This window comes from Mesoplodon densirostris, chromosome 18, assembly GCF_025265405.1.
Source record: "Mesoplodon densirostris isolate mMesDen1 chromosome 18, mMesDen1 primary haplotype, whole genome shotgun sequence".
Classification (NCBI taxonomy): domain Eukaryota; kingdom Metazoa; phylum Chordata; class Mammalia; order Artiodactyla; family Ziphiidae; genus Mesoplodon; species Mesoplodon densirostris.
This window is the reverse complement of record NC_082678.1, coordinates 27,772,867-27,791,090: the sequence shown is the minus strand read 5'-3', so window position 1 is coordinate 27,791,090 and position 18,224 is coordinate 27,772,867. Positions and strand designations below refer to the sequence as shown.

Here is an 18,224-nt window from a genome sequence, read left to right as displayed (position 1 = left end):
GGTGCGCATGCGCACATGACCACTCTCTCCTGGCCAAGTAGTGCCGGAGGAGGGGTGGTCGCCCAGGCTGTGCCTCTGCCGCACGCACACGCCAACCAAGCCGGGGTTGGGCGCTACCTCCCCTCGGTTGATGTCTTCAGGGCACAAGGCTCCGAGATCTCCATTGTGATTGCCGTCCCCAGTAGAATATTTGCTTCTAAAAGGCACAGGGCAGTACGTGGTTTCCGCCTGACATTCCATATGTGGTTTCCACCTGACATGCCGTACGCAGTAGATGTATGTTTCTTCCTCTCCCTTTCACCAAGGAAGAAAAACCGAGTGGGGTGCTTGAAAAAATAACATCTAAAACTGTCCCCTTCCCATGTTACATGACTGTAGGTTTCTGGTCAGCCCCTTAAAACATCCTCAGAATAGCAAATTAAGTCTCAAAGAAAATAAATCGTAATTTTGTGAACAATGCGATTCTTTGATTTGAGGTGCAAAATTACGGGACCAAAGAGCTTTAATTGCCATTTTATGTATTAGTCATTTCGCAGAGCCTTGTGGTCATAAACACACCCCACGTGCACCGACAGACACAGGCCGGAGTCCGGGGTCACTTCCCCCGTGGCTCTCCTAGCTCTTCCAGCCTGGCTTAGCTCTACTGTGGGCCTGGGTCTGCGTGTCCGAATCCCACAGACCTCCCCAGGGTCTGATTTCCCAGGAACGAAGGCTGGAAAGGGGCCAGTTAAGGAAACAGAGCAGAACAGAGCGAGAACACAAACGTACCCACACAGTTTCCTTTATTGTCCACTCTACCCACTTAATTCTTGTTTTTAATTTTAATTATTTATTTTTTTAACATATGATTTGATGTTTTTTGTCTCCATCCTTAAGATTTTTATTTTAAGGACAGCAAAGCAGAGAAAAACACAGCCAGGTCCTCTCTAACTGCCTTAACTCCGTTACAGGCCAGAGGACATTCGCATTTCTAGGTATGGAGTGTGACAATAACAATGACTTTGACATCGCCAGCATGAAAGCACTGGACAATAAGCTGTGCTCTGCGGTCTGCTTACCCGGTGAGTGGCAGTCTGCTGAACATGAACTTGGTGGGAGACGCTCCCCTGCTCGCACCCCTGCTCTCACCCTGGGACACCCATCTCCTGCCCTGCAGTTCCTGCAAGAAGGCATGGGCTTTGCTAAGGTGCTGGGAGCCAGTTGCTGAAAGGAAGTGAGGCGGCCTCGGGAGAGTCCTTGGGCAAAGAGCGACTCTGCTCTAAGCGAAACTATTTGGGCATGGAGAAAGGCACAAAAATACCTCCAAAGCCTTCCAATTTGACCTGACCGCGTCCTCTCCATCATGATCTTGCAGATCCCATGGCAGGGGGCCTGGTCTTGTTTCCATCAACAGGCAGTTTAAGGCAGACACGGCGTCTGTGATAAGGTCTTGGAAAGAGAGCCTGAGTCCTTGAAAAGGAAACCTGTAGCCCCTCAGAGGAGAGTGGTTAGTTAGGATCAGAGAGGAATTTCAAAGGCTGCATTTTATAGACTAGCTCTGTGACCCAGTGAGCCCTGGGCGACCACCAGTTGCCTTGTGCTCCCTAGATTTGGATCCCAAAGGAACGATCAGGGGTCGAGGGTGACTCTTCTCCCTGGAGCCCTAACTCTGTAAATTCAATCAGGGCCATCAACGTGCCCCTTATTCCTTCTCATGACACTAAACTGAATCCGGGATGAGTTCTCAGGAGGAGCCCACCTGTCAGTCACACTCTGGGCACTGATGTCCCCCTGCTCCATGCTCACCAAGGGCTTCACCAACCATGGCTCTAAAGCCACGTCTTGCCCGGTGGACTAGGGCGAAATTGCCCCTTCTGGGTTCACGGCAGAGACTGCCTTCATGTTGCATGGTTTGTAATCTCTTAAACATGCCCTGGACATGTTTAAGCTTCAGGACAGCCACGTCCCATCGTGGGTCCAGTGCTTTACTCCCTTGGCAACGTGGCTACAGGTGCTGGAGGGACACAAACTCCTGTGGTTGCCACTCTCCATCAGCTTGCAAAAGACCCAGGTCCTCACCCCTCTGGCCCCATGCAGGCTTGTGGGGGAGGAAGCCGTAATCCCCAGAGACACCTCCCACAGCCTTCCCAGGGGCTCGCCAGCCTTTCCACTTAGCGTTGACCCAGCCAGGCCTGGGCCAGAGCGGCTGAGGTCCAGGGTACACTTCACTTCCTGCCTTCCCACTCTTTACCTGGCTTCTGTCTGTCCATTGGTTTCTCATGTCTTTTTGCCAAATGTACGTCTGTCTGTCCAGTTTGTTTATTTTGAAACTCATTTAGGTTATCCAGACTTCGTGTGAAAGTTCATGTTCACCCACACCCAACCCCAAGCTTGCTGGGCACGCGCACATCCGAGGGGCCCTCGCTGAGGCTTCCATTCCTAACTGGCAAGAGCCTGTATTTAATATGCTGAAATTTTCCAGGAAAAAAAATATATGTGAGACTAGATTAATCCCTGTTCCACAAAAGCGGGGATGCTTCTGTGGCAAAGGTTACAGGCAGAATTTGTTTTGGTCACTAGTTGGGGAAGATGCCATCTCTGCCCTCACTCCGCCCTGAGTCTGGGGCAGCGGTGCCGGCCAGCCGCTCACTGGGCTTCAAGAGAGGAATCTAGGCTCCTGCCTCCCCGCAGTGGCCGCCCACCAACCCCCGAGTTTGGCAGAGAGAGCTCCTGGGAATTGTTTCAGCCACCCATGCTGTTGGAAACTGACCCCAGGCCTTGTGCTTCCTCCTCTCCCTAACTCCTTCGGGCCAACCTGCTGGTGGATGTTTATTCCACTCTGGGATGGCGGCAGGGGAGCGAGACCTGGAAGGAAAACAATGCCTGGGCTTCTTTACAGTGATCTCGGGAGCCAGCCATTCTCAGATTAAACTGGCTTCACCGTTCAGGCCAGACATGAAACCGAATGACAGTGGCGGCTGCCGGGAGAGGGAGTTGAGGGTCGCATCGTAGCCTCACCCCGAGGTCTCAAGGGCTCTTACGGGAGAAGGAAAGTGCATCTGCTCTCTTGGTAAAAGGTTTCTCGGGTTCTGCTGTTAGCGTCACACTGGTAATAAAGAGCTGGGGAACTCTCTGGAAGCATCTGTCGGGTTAATGTCAGGTTAATGACAGGAGCATCCACTGTGGTAGTTCCCGTGGAATCAACAGACCTCACCACGCTCAGCTGTAAGTTCAAAGTTCCATCCTATGACTGAGGTGCCTCAGGCTGGCTTGGCCGTCAGGACAGCTTCTCAGGCACTCGGTCTCCCTCTCCACGCTGTTTCCCTCCCCACACGGATGCCACTCCCCTCACGGAGGGCCCACAAGGAGGGAGCCCGGGGAGCATCCCATGGTCCACCCTCCCCAGGCCCAAAGGTGCTCTGCCAGGAGCCCCAGCTGGTGGCAAGTATGGCTCAGGTCCCCATCCTCGCTGCTCTCATCACCCTTGTGGGAGTGATGCTGAGAAAGCACCTGTGTCATTCCAGCACCTCTTCCCCTAAGAAGCCTCTGGGTCTTCTTTGGCCCCAAGACCAATGCGGTGCGGCGGGGGGGGGGGGGGGGGGGGCGATGGTATGTTCTGAGATTGTTCTGCAAGGTTCACAAAGGGAGGAACTCTGAGTTGACCATTGTAGGTGGTGAGCCGATTAGAATCACGAGGCCGTGCTAGGTAGACGGGCCTCCAAGGAATCTGATGGAGTATCACTCAGGCGGCAGGATAGTGGCCAGGGGACCAGTGACAATTCTGTGAAAAGGCTCTGGGGCGTGTGATGGGAAAAAGCAAAGATAATTTGAGTTTATTAGTGGAAATACAAATGGTATTGTTTTGTTTTGTTTTGTTTTTTGTGGTACGTGGGCCTCTCACTGTTGTGGCCTCTCCCGTTGCAGAGCACAGGCTCCGGACGCACCGGCTCACCGGCCACGGCTCATGGGCCAAGCCGCTCCGTGGCATGCGGGATCTTCCCGGACCGGGGCACGAACCCATGTCCCCTGCATCGGCAGGTGGACTCTCAACCAAGGGTAAGCTGTGAAAAGGCGAAAGAGAGGCATGGACATATATACACTACCAAACGTAAGGTAGATAGATAGTGGGAAGCAGCCGCAGAGCACAGGGAGATCAGCTCGGTGCTTTGTGACCGCCTGGAGGGGTGGGATGGGGAGGGTGGGAGGGAGGGAGATGCATGAGGGAAGGGGTGTGGGAACAGATGTATATGTATGACTGATTCACTTTGTTATAAAGCAGAAACTAATAAAAAAATAAAAATAAAAATAAAAACAATAAATACTTGGGAAGAAAAAAAAACTTTGACTCAAGACAAGCTGGACATGGAGGAGTGAGAGAGGGCAAGGGGTAGAGGGAAAGACATGTTTCTGGGTGGGGGCTGGTGTACCATCCCCCGGGCACAGCTCCTGCGCAGAGGCTTGATATGCAGCCCTCACCTCCACCCACCCACAGCAATCAGAGAAGAAAAGGAAATAAAAGGAATCCAAATTGGAAAAGAAGATGTAAAGCTGTCACTGTTTGCAGATGACATGATACTAGACATAGAGAATCCTAAAGATGCTACCAGAAAACTACTAGAGCTAATCAATGTATTTGGTAAAGTAGCAGGATACAAAATTAATGCACAGAAATCTCTGGCATTCCCGTACACTAATGATGAAGAATCTGAAAGTGAAATCAAGAAAACACTCCCGTTTACCATTGCAACAAAAAGAATAAAATACCTAAGAATAAACCTACCTAAGGAGACAAAAGACCTGTATGCAGAAAATTATAAGACACTGATGAAAGAAATTAAAGATGATACAAATAGATGGAGAGATATACCATGCTCCTGGATTGGAAGAATCGATATCGTGAAAATGACTCTACTACCCAAAGCAATCTACAGGTTCAATGCAATCCCTATCAAACTTCCACTGGCATTTTTCACAGAACTGGAACAAAACATTTCAAACTTTGTTTGGAAAAACAAAAGACTCCGAATAGCCAAAGCAATCTTGAGAACGAAAAACGGAGCTGGAGGAATCAGGCTCCCTGACTTCAGACTACACTACAAAGCTACAGTAATCAAGACAGTGTTTTACTGGCACAAAACCAGAAAGATAGATCAATGGAACAGGATAGAAAGCCCAGAGATAAACCCACGCACATATGGTCAACTGATCTTTGATCAAGGAGGCAGGAATGTACAGTGGAGAAAGGACAGCCTCTTCAATAAGTGGTGCTGGGAAAACTGGACAGGGACATGTAAAAGTATGAGATTAGATCATTCCCTAACACCATACACAAAAATAAGCTCAAAATGGATTAAAGACCTCAATGTAAGGCCAGAAACTATCAAAGTCTTAGAGGAAAACATAGGCAGAACACTCTATGACATAAATCACAGCAAGATCCTTTTGGACCCACCTCCTAGAGAAATGGAAATAAAAACAAAGATAAACAAAAGGGACCTAATGAAACTTCAAAGCCCTTGCACAGCAAAGGAAACCATAAACAAGACCAAAAGACAACCCTCAGAATGGGAGAAAATATTTGCAAATGAAGCAACTGACAAAGGATTAATCTCCAAAATTTAAGAACAGCTCATGCAGCTCAATAGCAAAACAACAAACAACCCAATCCAAAATTGGGCAGAAGACTTAAATAGGCATTTCTCCAAAGAAGATATACAGACTGCCAACAAACACATGAAAGAATGCTCAACATCATTAATCATTAGAGAAATGCAAATCAAAACTACAATGAGATATCATCTCACACCAGTCAGAATGGCCATCATCAAGAAATCTAGAAACAATAAATGCTGGAGAGGGTGTGGAGAAAAGGGAACACTCTTGCACTGCTGGTGGGAATGTGAATTGGTACAGCCACTATGGAGAACAGTATGGAGGTTCCTTAAAAGACTAAAAATCCAACTACCATATGACCCAGCAATCCCACCACTAGGCATATACCCTGAGAAAACCATAATTCAAAAAGAGGCATGTACCAGAATGTTCATTGCAGCTCTATTCACAATAGCCCGGAGATGGAAACAACCTAAGTGTCCATCATCGGATGAATGGATAAAGAAGATGCGGCACATATATACAATGGAATATTACTCAGCCATAAAAAGAAACGAAACTGAGCTCTTTGTAATGAGGTGGATAGACCTAGAGTCTGTCATACAGAGTGAAGTAAGTCAGAAAGAGAAAGACAAATACCGTATGCTAACACATATATATGGAATTTTTAAAAAATGTCATGAAGAACCTAGGGGTAAAACAGGAATAAAGTCACAGACCTACTTGAGAATGGACTTGAGGATATGGGGAGGGGGAAGGGTAAGCTGTGACAAAGCGAAAGAGAGGCATGGACATATATACACTACCAAACGTAAGGTAGATAGATAGTGGGAAGCAGCCGCAGAGCACAGGGAGATCAGCTCGGTGCTTTGTGACCGCCTGGAGGGGTGGGATGGGGAGGGTGGGAGGGAGGGAGGTGCATGAGGGAAGGGATGTGGGAACAGAGGTATATGTATGACTGATTCACTTTGTTATAAAGCAGAAACTAATAAAAAATAAAAATTAAATAAAAATTAAAATAAAACAATAAATACTTGGGAAGAAAAAAAAAACTTTGACTCAAGACAAGCTGGACATGGAGGAGTGAGAGAGGGCAAGGGGTAGAGGGAAAGACATGTTTCTGGGTGGGAGCTGGTGTACCATCCCCCGGGCACAGCTCCTGCGCAGAGGCCTGATAAGGAGCCCTCACCTCCACCCACCCCCTTCAACCAGAGAACTTCCAACTGCAGCTCCTCAGTAATTGAAGAGCAGGAAAGCTGGTGACTGGAGGGAGGCTGGGGGAGGGGAGGAGGAAGGACCACAGTCCACCGTTAGTCCGTCACTTAAAGGCTGGTGAAATTAATGGGGCAAATGACCCCAGTCAAAGAATTTGGCAAGTCCACGGCTTTCCTGGGTTTCACCCAGCGGCTCTGTTTCCTCGGCTATCTGGAAAGGAGGGAGAGCACTTGCGAAGAAGCCTCTGGAATGTCAGCTTCTGGGAATCTTGCTGAGGACAGGGCGGGGAGGGAGCGCTTACCGGGAAACACTGGATTACCCTAGCCGCCTTGGGGTGCCTGCGACCGGGGCTGCGGTTTCTGCGGACCTGAGCGGCAGGTGGCATCGGAGAGTCAGACCTGCTTGCAGGCCCCAAGACGACACTCGGTCGGGAGACCGGGACAGGCCGCAGAAACGTGAGCAAGTGCCACTCGCAGCCCAGAGGAGAGGAAAGGAAAGCCCCAAGCATGCACCCAGCCCTGGCCCCCGCGCCACGGGCTGCGTCCCAGGAGCCGTCGCCACCTCTGAGCAGCCCAGATGGGAAGGGGGTGGGGCGGAGGACGGTTCCCGCGGCGAACTGCTCGCCGAGGGCCCCGGGGCCTCTGCGGGAGCGCCAAGCCGCGCGCCTCTCCGAGCCCTGCGCGGGGCCCTCGGGCGGGAATGCGCGGAGCCGGGACGCGGTGGCGGGTAGGGGGCTGGGTCGCGCGCGGGAGAGGGCGGCAGGAGGGAGCTGGAAGAGAGTTACCGCGTGAGAGAGCGGTTAAGAGCGCGCGGTCTCTTTGGAGATGCCCTGGCCAATGGCAGAAGCGGAAGCTGTTTATATGGGCGGGGCGTCGCCACGGCAGCAGGAGACGCCTTGCGAGCGGCTACTGAGTGCCGGTCCCCGGCCGCTGGCTTTCAGAGAGGCGCCGTCGGGCGTGAGTGGCGACGAGGATTGCTGGCTGGGCCCTCGAGCTGGGAGCAGAGAGCCGCGGTGAGGGTGGGCGGTGGGAGGAATTTCTTTGAGAACCTTCCTTTGGCCCGGGCTGCGCTCTGAGCCAGGTAAGGGACGGGGAGGGCTGCAGGCTGTGGGAAGGGAGGGCGTCAGTACCAGCCTGCTCTCCCATCCGTCCCCGACGGAAGTGGTGGGCCCGGGGACTGACATCAGAGGCGTTTGGGGGACACTCACTTCCCACCCCCTTATAACTCTCTGTATTGTTTCCTTCCTTCCCCTTGATCCCCATCCTAATATCCCTTTTCAAAGATCAGACGACCTCCCCCGCCCCCCGACCCGTCGTACTGCCCTCCTGGACTCTCTCGCCCCATTTCCATTGGTTGTGGACGGAGAGAGGGGGGTTAATTCCCCGCTTTGAGGGAGAAAGGGGTGGCCTCGCATGCCCCTACACTCTTCCCTCGTTTGGCTAATTAAGTCTCCTCTAAAAGATCCAAGAGGAAAAGAGCGAGGCGAACCCCCTGTGGGTCGGACCCCCGGGCACACCTTCTGTTTCCCAGACCTCGGCAGTAAAAGATCCTCCCCAGCTGCAGGAAGGATTTTAGTAAGAGCCTCCCCCCTCGCCCACACTCTCCCCTCGTGGGTGGGGAAAGAGGGCTCAGTTCCCGCTCTGGTCCCCGCAGGCACCACACTCCGTTTGGAGGAGGCTACCCCCGGATCGCGGGATGGAAGCCCGCTTCCGGGAGGCTGCGTAACTGAAGCCGCGGGAGTCAGCGGGCCGGAGAGCTCGGCGGCCACCCTCGGCTCGGCTCGTGGATGTTGACAGCCCCCTCGGAGAGTCCCCGCAGATATGGCGGAGAGCTGGCTACGCGTCTCGGGAGCAGGGGCAGCGGAGGAGGCCGGACCGGAAGGCGGCCTGGAGGAGTCCAACGCCCTGAATGACAGCCTGACCAGCCTGCAGTGGCTGCAGGACTTCTCCTTTCTCAACGCCGAGGTCCCCGCCCTGCCTTCGGCGGACACCGACCCCCACGGCTACCACGAGCTGTCAGGCTCGGCCGAGCCGGGGTCTCCCCTGGCGGCGGACCCCGCCTGCCTGGGGCAGCCGCACACACCCGGCAAGCCCACGTCCTTGTGCACGCCGCGGAGCGCCCCCTCGGGGCTGCAGGCCTCGCCTCCCGACGACGTGGACTACGCCACCAACCCGCACGTGAAGCCGCCCTACTCGTATGCCACGCTCATCTGCATGGCCATGCAGGCCAGCAAGGCCACCAAGATCACCCTGTCGGCCATCTACAAGTGGATCACGGACAGTTTCTGTTACTTCCGCCACGCTGATCCCACCTGGCAGGTAGGGAGGCACTCCCTCCCTCCCTCCCCATGCCCGCGCGGACTGGACTCACATCCCAGATCCGCAGGCCAAGTAGGCGCGGTACGGCCAGGGCCCCGAGAGAGGAAGGCCGTCCAGGAAGGACCTCAAGGGAGCCCAGTGCTTGGACTGCTGCCCCTTTGACTTCAGAGACCGAGGAGGGAGGATGTTCAGAGGGCTGTAGGGGTGCCGACCTAGAGGTTCAAGTGGAAAGAACTTGTCACTCATCCGGCAGGCTCAGCCCAAAGACCAGGGCTGAACTATGCGTGGACACAGCCCCCCAGGGTAGGTTGATGGACTGAGGGACACATTTTTGTCCCAAGTCCTGGAATTCCTCGACACTACCCTCCTCAAGGTCAGTTTGTCAGGGCCTGACTGGAGGCAGAGCATCGTTCCTGCCAGGCTCTGCATCCCGCCTGCTTTCAGTTGGCTGGAGGGGCTCTGGGAGGGGAGAGGGGCGTGCTGCAGGGTGTGAAGGCCATCTGTGTCCCAGTGGAAGGGCTCCGGGGCCTTCCGAAAGCTGCCGTGCCAGCCCCCACCCCAAGCCCTCCCTAGTTTCCTGCCTACACTCCTCCCCCTCTTCTCATCAACCTCCCTGGGGGGACAATTACCTCAGCCACGTGCTTTCCACAGGGGCTCTTTCCTCCCACACTGGCTTCATGTTCCAAGTCTCCGGAACCTGGCACAGAGCAGCCAAGGGGCCCAGACCACCATGTAAATCTCCCAGTCTTGCCAGGGGGCACTACTCACCTGCCGGCCCCACCCACCAGGCCCCAGACCCCTGTGCCCCAGCGTGGTTTGGACTGTGCACCCAGGCGTGAACAAGGCAGGATGGTGATTCAGGCTGGGCACACACTGCCCTGAGCCTCTTCGACCATCAGGATCAGGGGCTACTTGGGGACAGAGACCCTGAGGATGCACAGATCCTTCCCTGTGGCACAGGTCACAGGATCAGAGTTCCTGTGATCACAGCTATTCCACGTTTGCTTGGGCCCTGACCCTGGGGCAGGTACCATTTGTAACCTTGGTGAGAAAGCAGAGACCCTCCACCACCCCACACCCCACCCCAAGCCTGAGAGGCCCCAGGAATGAGCGCTATGCTCTTGGCTGGGTAATAATCAACTGAGGCCTCAGAGCCTGGGGTGGGAGGAGGGGGACATGGTGGGTGAGGGCCCAGGCCAGCAGCCGGCTCTAGAAACAAGGAAAGTCATCAGATCCTCCCACACTTCATCCCCCCCGCCACACACACCCCCTCACACCCACTCACTCATTTCACAAACAGAGAAGGCCAGCCAGGCCCAGGCAGAGGGAGATGGCCGTCCAGGACCTGGGGGAGCCAAGGCCTTTGAGCAGAGGCCGCAAGCAGCGGGGTAAGGGAGGGAGGGCAGGACAGGCTGGCACTGAGAGCCACCCTGCGGCTCAGGGCTCGGATGACTGAGCAGGCAGGTATCCTGGCAAAAGGGAACAAAAGCCCCCGACAGCACTCCCAGCTCCTGGTGCCCCGTGGCTGGTGTCCCAGAGCCTCCCGCTCGGAGCAGCGCCTCTGTCTCCCCTGCCCCCATCGGAGAGAAGGTGGTGGTGGGACTGGCAGTGGCGCTAGGAGCCCCCCATCACTGACCCCACCCACTCTCCCAGCTGTCTTCCTTCTCTCCTATCTCCCTGTGTCCAGAACTCCATCCGCCACAACCTGTCCCTGAAGAAGGGCTTCATCAAGATGCCCCGGGAGAAGGACGAGCCAGGCAAGGGGGGCTTCTGGCGCATCGACCCCCAGTACGCCGAGCGGCTGCTGAGTGGGGCCTTGAAGAAGCGGCGGCTGCCCCCAGTCCACATCCACCCGGCCTTTGCCCGCCAGGCCGCGCCAGAGCCCAGCGCCGCCCCATGGGCCGGGCCACTGACCGTGAGCACCGAGGCCCAGCAGCTGCTGCGGGAGTTCGAGGAGGCCACTGGGGAGGCGGGCTGGGGTGCAGGCGAGGGCAGGCTGGGGCGTAAGCGTCAACAGCCGCTGCCCAAGCAGGAGGCCAAGGTCCCGCGGCCCTCCAGCCCCCTGCTGCTGACCCCGGAGGAGCAGGGTGAGCTGGAACCCCTCAAGGGCAACTTTGACTGGGAGGCCATCTTGGACGCTGGCACGCTGGACGGGGAGCTGGGCACGCTGGAGACCTCGGAGCTGATCCCGCCGCTGAGCCCTGCCTCCCACGGGGACGTGGACCTCACCATCCATGGCCACCACATCGACTGCCCTGTTACCTGGGGGCCTCCAGTGGAGCAGGCTACCGACAGCCTGGACTTCGATGAGACCTTGCTGGCCACATCCTTCCTGGAGCACCCCTGGGACGAGTGCACCCATAGCTCCCTGCCCCCCGAGCCCCTCTTTGAGGCCGGGGATGCCACACTGGCCTCTGACCTGCATGACTGGGCCAGCCTGGGCGCCTTCTTGTAAGAAGCCAGGCCCTGCCCCACCTCCAGACAGCACCGAAGTCTGGGCCCAGACTGCCCCCCTCCCCGCCAGTGCAGGCCCATGGACACCCTACCGCCCAGGCAGGGGCTGGGCCAGGTCACCCCACCAGACCACACGGCCCCCAGCCCAGGCCATCCTCAGATTCTAGTCCAGCAGGCTGAGAATTGGGGCCCAGGACCAAAATTGCTGCCTCCGCTCCCCAGCCCCCCATACACACAGTGTTTCATGGATCCACTTCCGCCCTGCCCCAGAGACACGCTAAGGGCCCTGCACTATGAGAGCTGCGGCTTGGAGGGGCCCTGGCCATGCTGGAAACATCAGTACGGGGCCCGCCCCGAACACCTTAGCTTCTGAAGCTTCTCTCTCTCCTGCTCTCCTCCCCAGGTCTCTATCCAGAGCAAGTTCCCAGGTACAACACATGCTGATTAGGTGACTGCAAATTAACACCCAAGAGGCCTCTCCCGGCAGTCTGTGAGGAGGAGCTAGGCGGAGGGGGGAAGAGAGAGGAGACAGAAAGGAGGCCGGGGTGCCGGGTGGAACCAGGAGATTTTCTAAGGCCTCTGGGATCTTCTGGCTTCATCCCTAGAGGTGGGGCAGAGGGTATGTGTCCCTAATCTTTGAGCCCAACTTGAGGCTGAGAGCAGCGGGGAGATGGGGATCTGGGGGTTAGGGGCTGGGGCAGCCAAGCTGCAGAGGGAAAGGGGACAGACAGACTAATGTAGTGAGTGTAGCTATAGCTGAGGCTTAACTGGGAGGGACGCAGTGCTTGCTAGAACCACTGGGACCAGGAATGGGGGGATGGCCCCGTGCCCTTGCTTGCACTCCTGCAGGGGAGTGTCTTGCTCCACCATAAACGCCCTGGGCTGCATCCCACATCCACTCTCCTAACCCGTCGGGCATTTTAACCTTTTTCATAGAAAGTTATTTACAATAAAAACATTTTTAAAAATAAAGTTTTAAAAAGTCTCAAAATGGACCTGCTTGCAACTTTCTCTGGGGAAAAGCATGGGCCAGTTTTGGGGAGGCCACGGCCCAAGGGGGAATGGCTGGGAGGAAGATGGGGGGCACCAAAGGCCTGCAGAGTGTCCCCTGATGCACTCCTCATGATCTCTGGGTGCCCAGAGAGAAAGGGGGTGAGAGGCGGCCCTCGGGGGTCCCCTGCAGCCAGGGCCTCGGCACCTCTATATGTGCAATGGGGAGACTGTACCCACAGCCCCGAGGAGCAGGCAGCAAAGGAGGCCCAGCCCCCTCCCTGGCCCTGGGGACTCCCTCACAAAGGCCGTTCTTGCCCAGGGCTCGGCTCACGTTCCCCACCTCGCCCAAGTTGAGGGCCTGCCCAGACTCACCTGCGGTCCTCGCCTGGGCCTGTCTCCAGCTCCTCCCTCCCTTGGTCCCTTCCTGAAGGGACAGGGTGTGAGGTCAGAGGGCCCCAGCCCCTGGGGCCCCACTTGCCACCCTGGGGTTCATTCACCCCGCCCAGGGCCTTCCCTCCAATGCAGGTTGGGGCTGAGGGAGGCCATCAGGGCAGACGGAAGACAGGGTGCCTAGACCCTACAGCTCCAGCCTGTGCGGAATCAACGTACCAGAGTTCTGATGGGGAAACTGAGGCACAGCAAATATGTGACACTCAGCAGGCACCTTTCAACCCCCTCACCCCAGCTTTGCCGGGAGCCCATCTCTCCCCCGAGCCCGCACCTGGCCCCGCCAGCACGCCCTTGTGGTGCACAGCCCCTTCCCCCAGCACTCACGTGCACGTGCGCACAGACACACACACACACACACACACACACACACACACACACACAAACGGGCACTGTCCTACACAATCCTGCCCAGCCTCCACGGGCCCCTTTCTCCTGAAGCCCCTTTCTTTCCTTGCACTGGAGGCTGGCTCCAGAACACCCTGGCATTCCCCCGCCAACTTGCTGCTTTCCCTTGCTAATTATTCCAAATATTTCAGAAGGGTGCGCCCACTGCAGGGCCAGCCGGGTTGGGGCCTTACAGAGCTCAGGAGGCAGCCCATCCCCTTCCCACCGCTTGCTGAGGAGGCTGCCCCAACCTCCCTCTGAGACTCCCTTCACCCCCTAAGCAACGACTCCCTCCCTCTCCCCACCACCCTCTGGCCTTCCTCCCCACGCTCCCCAGCACTGGGGGAACATGGGGGCTCCAGCCTCTCCACTGGTCCCCAGGCTCAGCCTCCAGCCCCCGCCAAAAGGGGTACACCCTGGATTGACAGGTGGGGCCGGTCACTGTCCCCCCTCCTCACCCTCTGCCTGGGCCCATGCTGGGGAAAGAGGGGCAAGGTCAGGGGCTGGCAGAACTGCCTGCCAGGTAAGGAAAGGCTGAAGAAGCTTCTGGCTGCCAGGAAGAATCCCCAGGAGCTCCTGAAAATCCCTATGCTTGGCACTAGCGTCTCTGGGGCTGGGACCCAAACACTGGCACTTTTAAGGGTCCATGGATGCTGCCAACGAGCAGCCAAAGCTAAGAGGGGGCTCCGAAGCGGCCAGAACACAGGGCTTCACACACCCTTTCAGCAGGCAGCGTTTGGGGGTTGGCGGTGGAGGGGGCGGGAAGCGTGAGTGGATCCTGTCCCTCCTATTCATCCCTGCCCCGGCCCTTGGCTGGGTGGCTTTTTCAAAAAACGTTCAGTGACTCCGTATTTATTTAGAGATTCAATGTAATCCCAGTCAATATATATTTTGCGCCCTTAACAGTAAGTTGCAGACAGGCTGCCCCATTAGCACTAGATACTTTAGTGTGTGTTTCCTTAGAACAAGGACACGCCTCCATAATCCCAGTACCACCATCACAATCAGGAAATGAACACTGACCTGGTAATCCCATGTAACCGCAGACCCCCTTCACATCTTGCAGATCACCCCAGTAATGCTCCTCTCCATTCCAGCATCCCAATCCAGGACCCCATGTGGCACTGAGTTGTCCTTTCTCTTTTGCCCTGTGTGGCTTTGAGCCCATGACTCAAGCTCTCTGGGCAGGTTTCGCATTTCCTTTGATCTCCACTTTTGAGGTGAGAAGCCCTTCAGCCACTTCAGCCTCAGGTGTGGTACAGTCCCTTCCCAAAGCAAGAAGCCAGCTTTCTGTCTCCTCACTTTCCACCTCTTCCCTATCCTCCCTCCCCCATGTATCGCCAGCCAGGAAAGGGATGAGGGGCAATGTTCAGGAACTCAGTGTTTGGGGACCCTCGCCGTCTGCCCACGGGACAGGCCACCCCCAGCTCCAGTGACGGCAAGGCCCCCGGGATGGGATTCCATGCTGGCCTGAAGCAAATGCGCCAGGCCTCCTGAAGAGCTGAGCTGAGGGCAGGAAACACTCTTCTCCCCGCCTCTGCCCCCCTCAACATACTGGGGACCCAGACTTGAAGAAGGAAGGTCATGTCCATGGTGTCCTCCCAGATCAGCACCGACACCGTCTCCTCCATGTCCGGCTCCTACATCGCCCCTGGCATGGAAGAGGACGGGGAGGCTCTCCCCTGCCCCCGGGCCGCCAGCAGGACGCCCTCAGAAGAAGGAGACGTAAGAGAGGAGCATGGGATCGCCCTCGCCGCTCTGCTCTGCTCTGTACTCGAGTCCCAAGGAGCTCAGTCCAGGGCCTGCCAGGGAGATCGGCAAAGCCCCCCAGTGCTCGGGAGGGGAGCCCTGGAAAACACGGTACCGGGTTGTTGAATCAAAGACTCCCTCAGATGTGATCTTCCATGTGGCACCACTTCTGTCCTGAGGACTTGGTTTGGGTTTGCTGCCAGGCGAGCTGGGTAGGAGAGCCGGTGGCATCTGCACCTTGACTTTTGTTGCTCCTTTGCAGGTGACGCCAGCGGCGTCTCCAGACTGCAACTTTGCAGGCCTCGTCGCCACCGCCGAAGAGCAGGATGCAGAGGTAAGAGCAAGGTGGACGCTGGTGCCCCTCCCCGGTCAGAGGGACTGCCGGCGCTGGCACAGGATGCAAATAGGATGGGGGCTCTTCTGGAAGAAGCCTTCCAAGGTGGTGCACTTGGATCTGTTAGAGGCAGGGTGCAGAGCAGAGGGACTGTCCGGTTAGCAGAGGGTGCTGGTCTCAGCGTAATAGGCGTGGGGTGAGTTCCAGAGGGAAGTCTTCCAGGCCAGACCCTTGAGAGGGCGTTTGTCCTCCAATTCACTTAGTATTTACCTGGCACAGGCATCTCACATCTTCCTGGCACTGGGGGACACAAAGACAGAGTGACATGGCTTTTGCCTGCCCACACCCCCAATCCACCCATCCCATCCATTCCGGAGCTCCATCTGATGGAGGAATCAGAGTTATAACTCAGCGTGAGAAGTGCTCTGACGGAGGTGTGCCTGAGGTATATGGAATGCCCAGCTCCCAGTGGGGACTCTACAACTTTCTCTTGAGCCAGATGTTCTCAAAGGAGTATCTGGATGGGATTGGGGATCCTAAAGGGTTTCTGAAAGTTTTATGATCTCACGGTTTGCTTTTTCATTTGGCAACTTTGATTTCCACCTGAGAGAAACAGTGTGAGCTAAACTATTACCAAGGCTATTCCTGACAGTCCCAGGGTCCCTCTGTAAGGTGCCTCAGACCTGGTCCCCCTGTAATGTGTCTCAGACCTGGTCCCTACGGGCCGATCCTGCCTCGCCAAGCAAAATCTGCCTCTGCTGGGCCTCCCAGCCATCTCACACGGACAGGAAATGTATGGATACCATGAGGGTGATTAGTTCTGTCTTCTGACAATCAGTAGACTCATTTCACTGCTTTATGGACTCACAGTGCCTTCCTTCTGTCCTAGGGGAATGATGTTCTAGAAGAAGAGGACGGATCACCCACACAAGAAGATGGTAAAAGACCTGGTCTTTTGCTCCCTTTTATTATATTTCTTTCCCGGGTATTCTCTGAAGGGTACAGAAAGGGGCACTGGTGTGACTTGGTGGCACTGCTCAAGGGTGTGGCTTTGGGGAAAGGTCGTCTTCTTGATGGAATATCAAAGCAAGCAGGGTATCTGAGGACCTCAGCAGCCTTCCTGGCTCTTTCTAGGCCTCTGAGCCAAGGCTGCAGTAGATACATGGAGTTCTCCACCTACGTTGAGTAGATCCTGAAGCTTCTTGGGCAACTGCCATCACCTTCCTTCCTGCTTCAGCTTCTCAGCTGAGTCTCACAGAACTGCTCTAGCAGCCCCAAAGTTCATCTGCAGCAGGAGAACAGCTTCCTCCCCTTGGGGGAACCGACTGTTAGGCAGTAGGTTTTCCTGCTTTAGTGAAGAAAACGGCTGATGTTACAGTAGCAGAAGGATCACAGCCCTGGCGGCACAGCAAAGGTGAGGTGAAGAGACGTTAGCAGCTCAGCGTACACTAGTGTTTGTAGGCTATTGGCACGAGTCTCTTTACCATCGTTCAGGCCTCAAGTAGATATTTTTTTTAATTGGAAGAGTTGGTTTACAATGTTGTGTTAGTTTCTGCTGTACAGCAACGTGAATCAATTATACATATACATATATCCACTCTTTTTTTAGATTATTTGCCCATATAGGCCATTACAGGGTACTGAGTAGAGTCCCCTGTGCTCTACAGCAGGTCCTTATTAGTTATCTATTTTATATATAGTAGTGTGTATATGTCAATCCCAATCTCCCAATTTATCCCTCCCCTCCCTTGCCCCCCGCCATAATCATAAGTTTGTTTTCTACACCTGTGACTCTATTTCTGTTTTGTAAATAAGGTCAACCATATCTTCAGTCGGAAGAATTTGGTTTCTAGTAAGCCAAGAAGCGAAGGAACAACCTACATATAGAGCAAGGAAGTGGCGGGGTGGGGGAGGGTAGGCGAGCTGGGAATCCCACCTGGGAGTGTAGGACCAGGCGTCCCAGGAACCGGTGTCTCTTCCCTCTGCTCCTCTGAGGTGCCTCCACAGAAGGGCAACCTCCAGAGCAAACCTGGATCCCAGCCTGGATGCAGATGTCACACTAGTCACCTCTGCTTTGGCCATGGCAGTTGCTTGGGGGGCGGTGTGGTGTGCAGGGGTGCGCATGCGCACATGACCACTCTCTCTCCTGGCCAAGTAGTGCCGGAGGAGGGGTGGTCGCCCAGGCTGTGCCTCTGCCGCACGCACACGCCAACCAAGCCGGGGTTGGGCGCTACCTCCCCTCGGTTGATGTCTTCAGGGCACAAGGCTCCGAGATCTCCATTGTGATTGCCGTCCCCAGTAGAATATTTGCTTCTAAAAGGCACAGGGCAGTACGTGGTTTCCGCCTGACATTCCATATGTGGTTTCCACCTGACATGCCGTACGCAGTAGATGTATGTTTCTTCCTCTCCCTTTCACCAAGGAAGAAAAACCGAGTGGGGTGCTTGAAAAAATAACATCTAAAACTGTCCCCTTCCCATGTTACATGACTGTAGGTTTCTGGTCAGCCCCTTAAAACATCCTCAGAATAGCAAATTAAGTCTCAAAGAAAATAAATCGTAATTTTGTGAACAATAAGATTCTTTGATTTGAGGTGCAAAATTACGGGACCAAAGAGCTTTAATTGCCATTTTATGTATTAGTCATTTCGCAGAGCCTTGTGGTCATAAACACACCCCACGTGCACCGACAGACACAGGCCGGAGTCCGGGGTCACTTCCCCCGTGGCTCTCCTA

General features: G+C 55.3%; 1 protein-coding gene across 1 annotated transcript; it reads left to right on the top strand.

Moving 5' to 3' along the window:
- The first annotated feature begins 8,627 nt into the window (after window positions 1-8,627).
- Window positions 8,628-11,580, top strand: LOC132478948 (forkhead box protein J1-like). The gene is made up of 2 exons (XM_060082428.1): window positions 8,628-9,125; window positions 10,813-11,580. Exons 1-2 carry the CDS (start codon window positions 8,628-8,630, stop codon window positions 11,578-11,580), a joined length of 1,266 nt encoding a protein of 421 aa, XP_059938411.1.
- The last annotated feature ends 6,644 nt before the right edge of the window (window positions 11,581-18,224 follow it).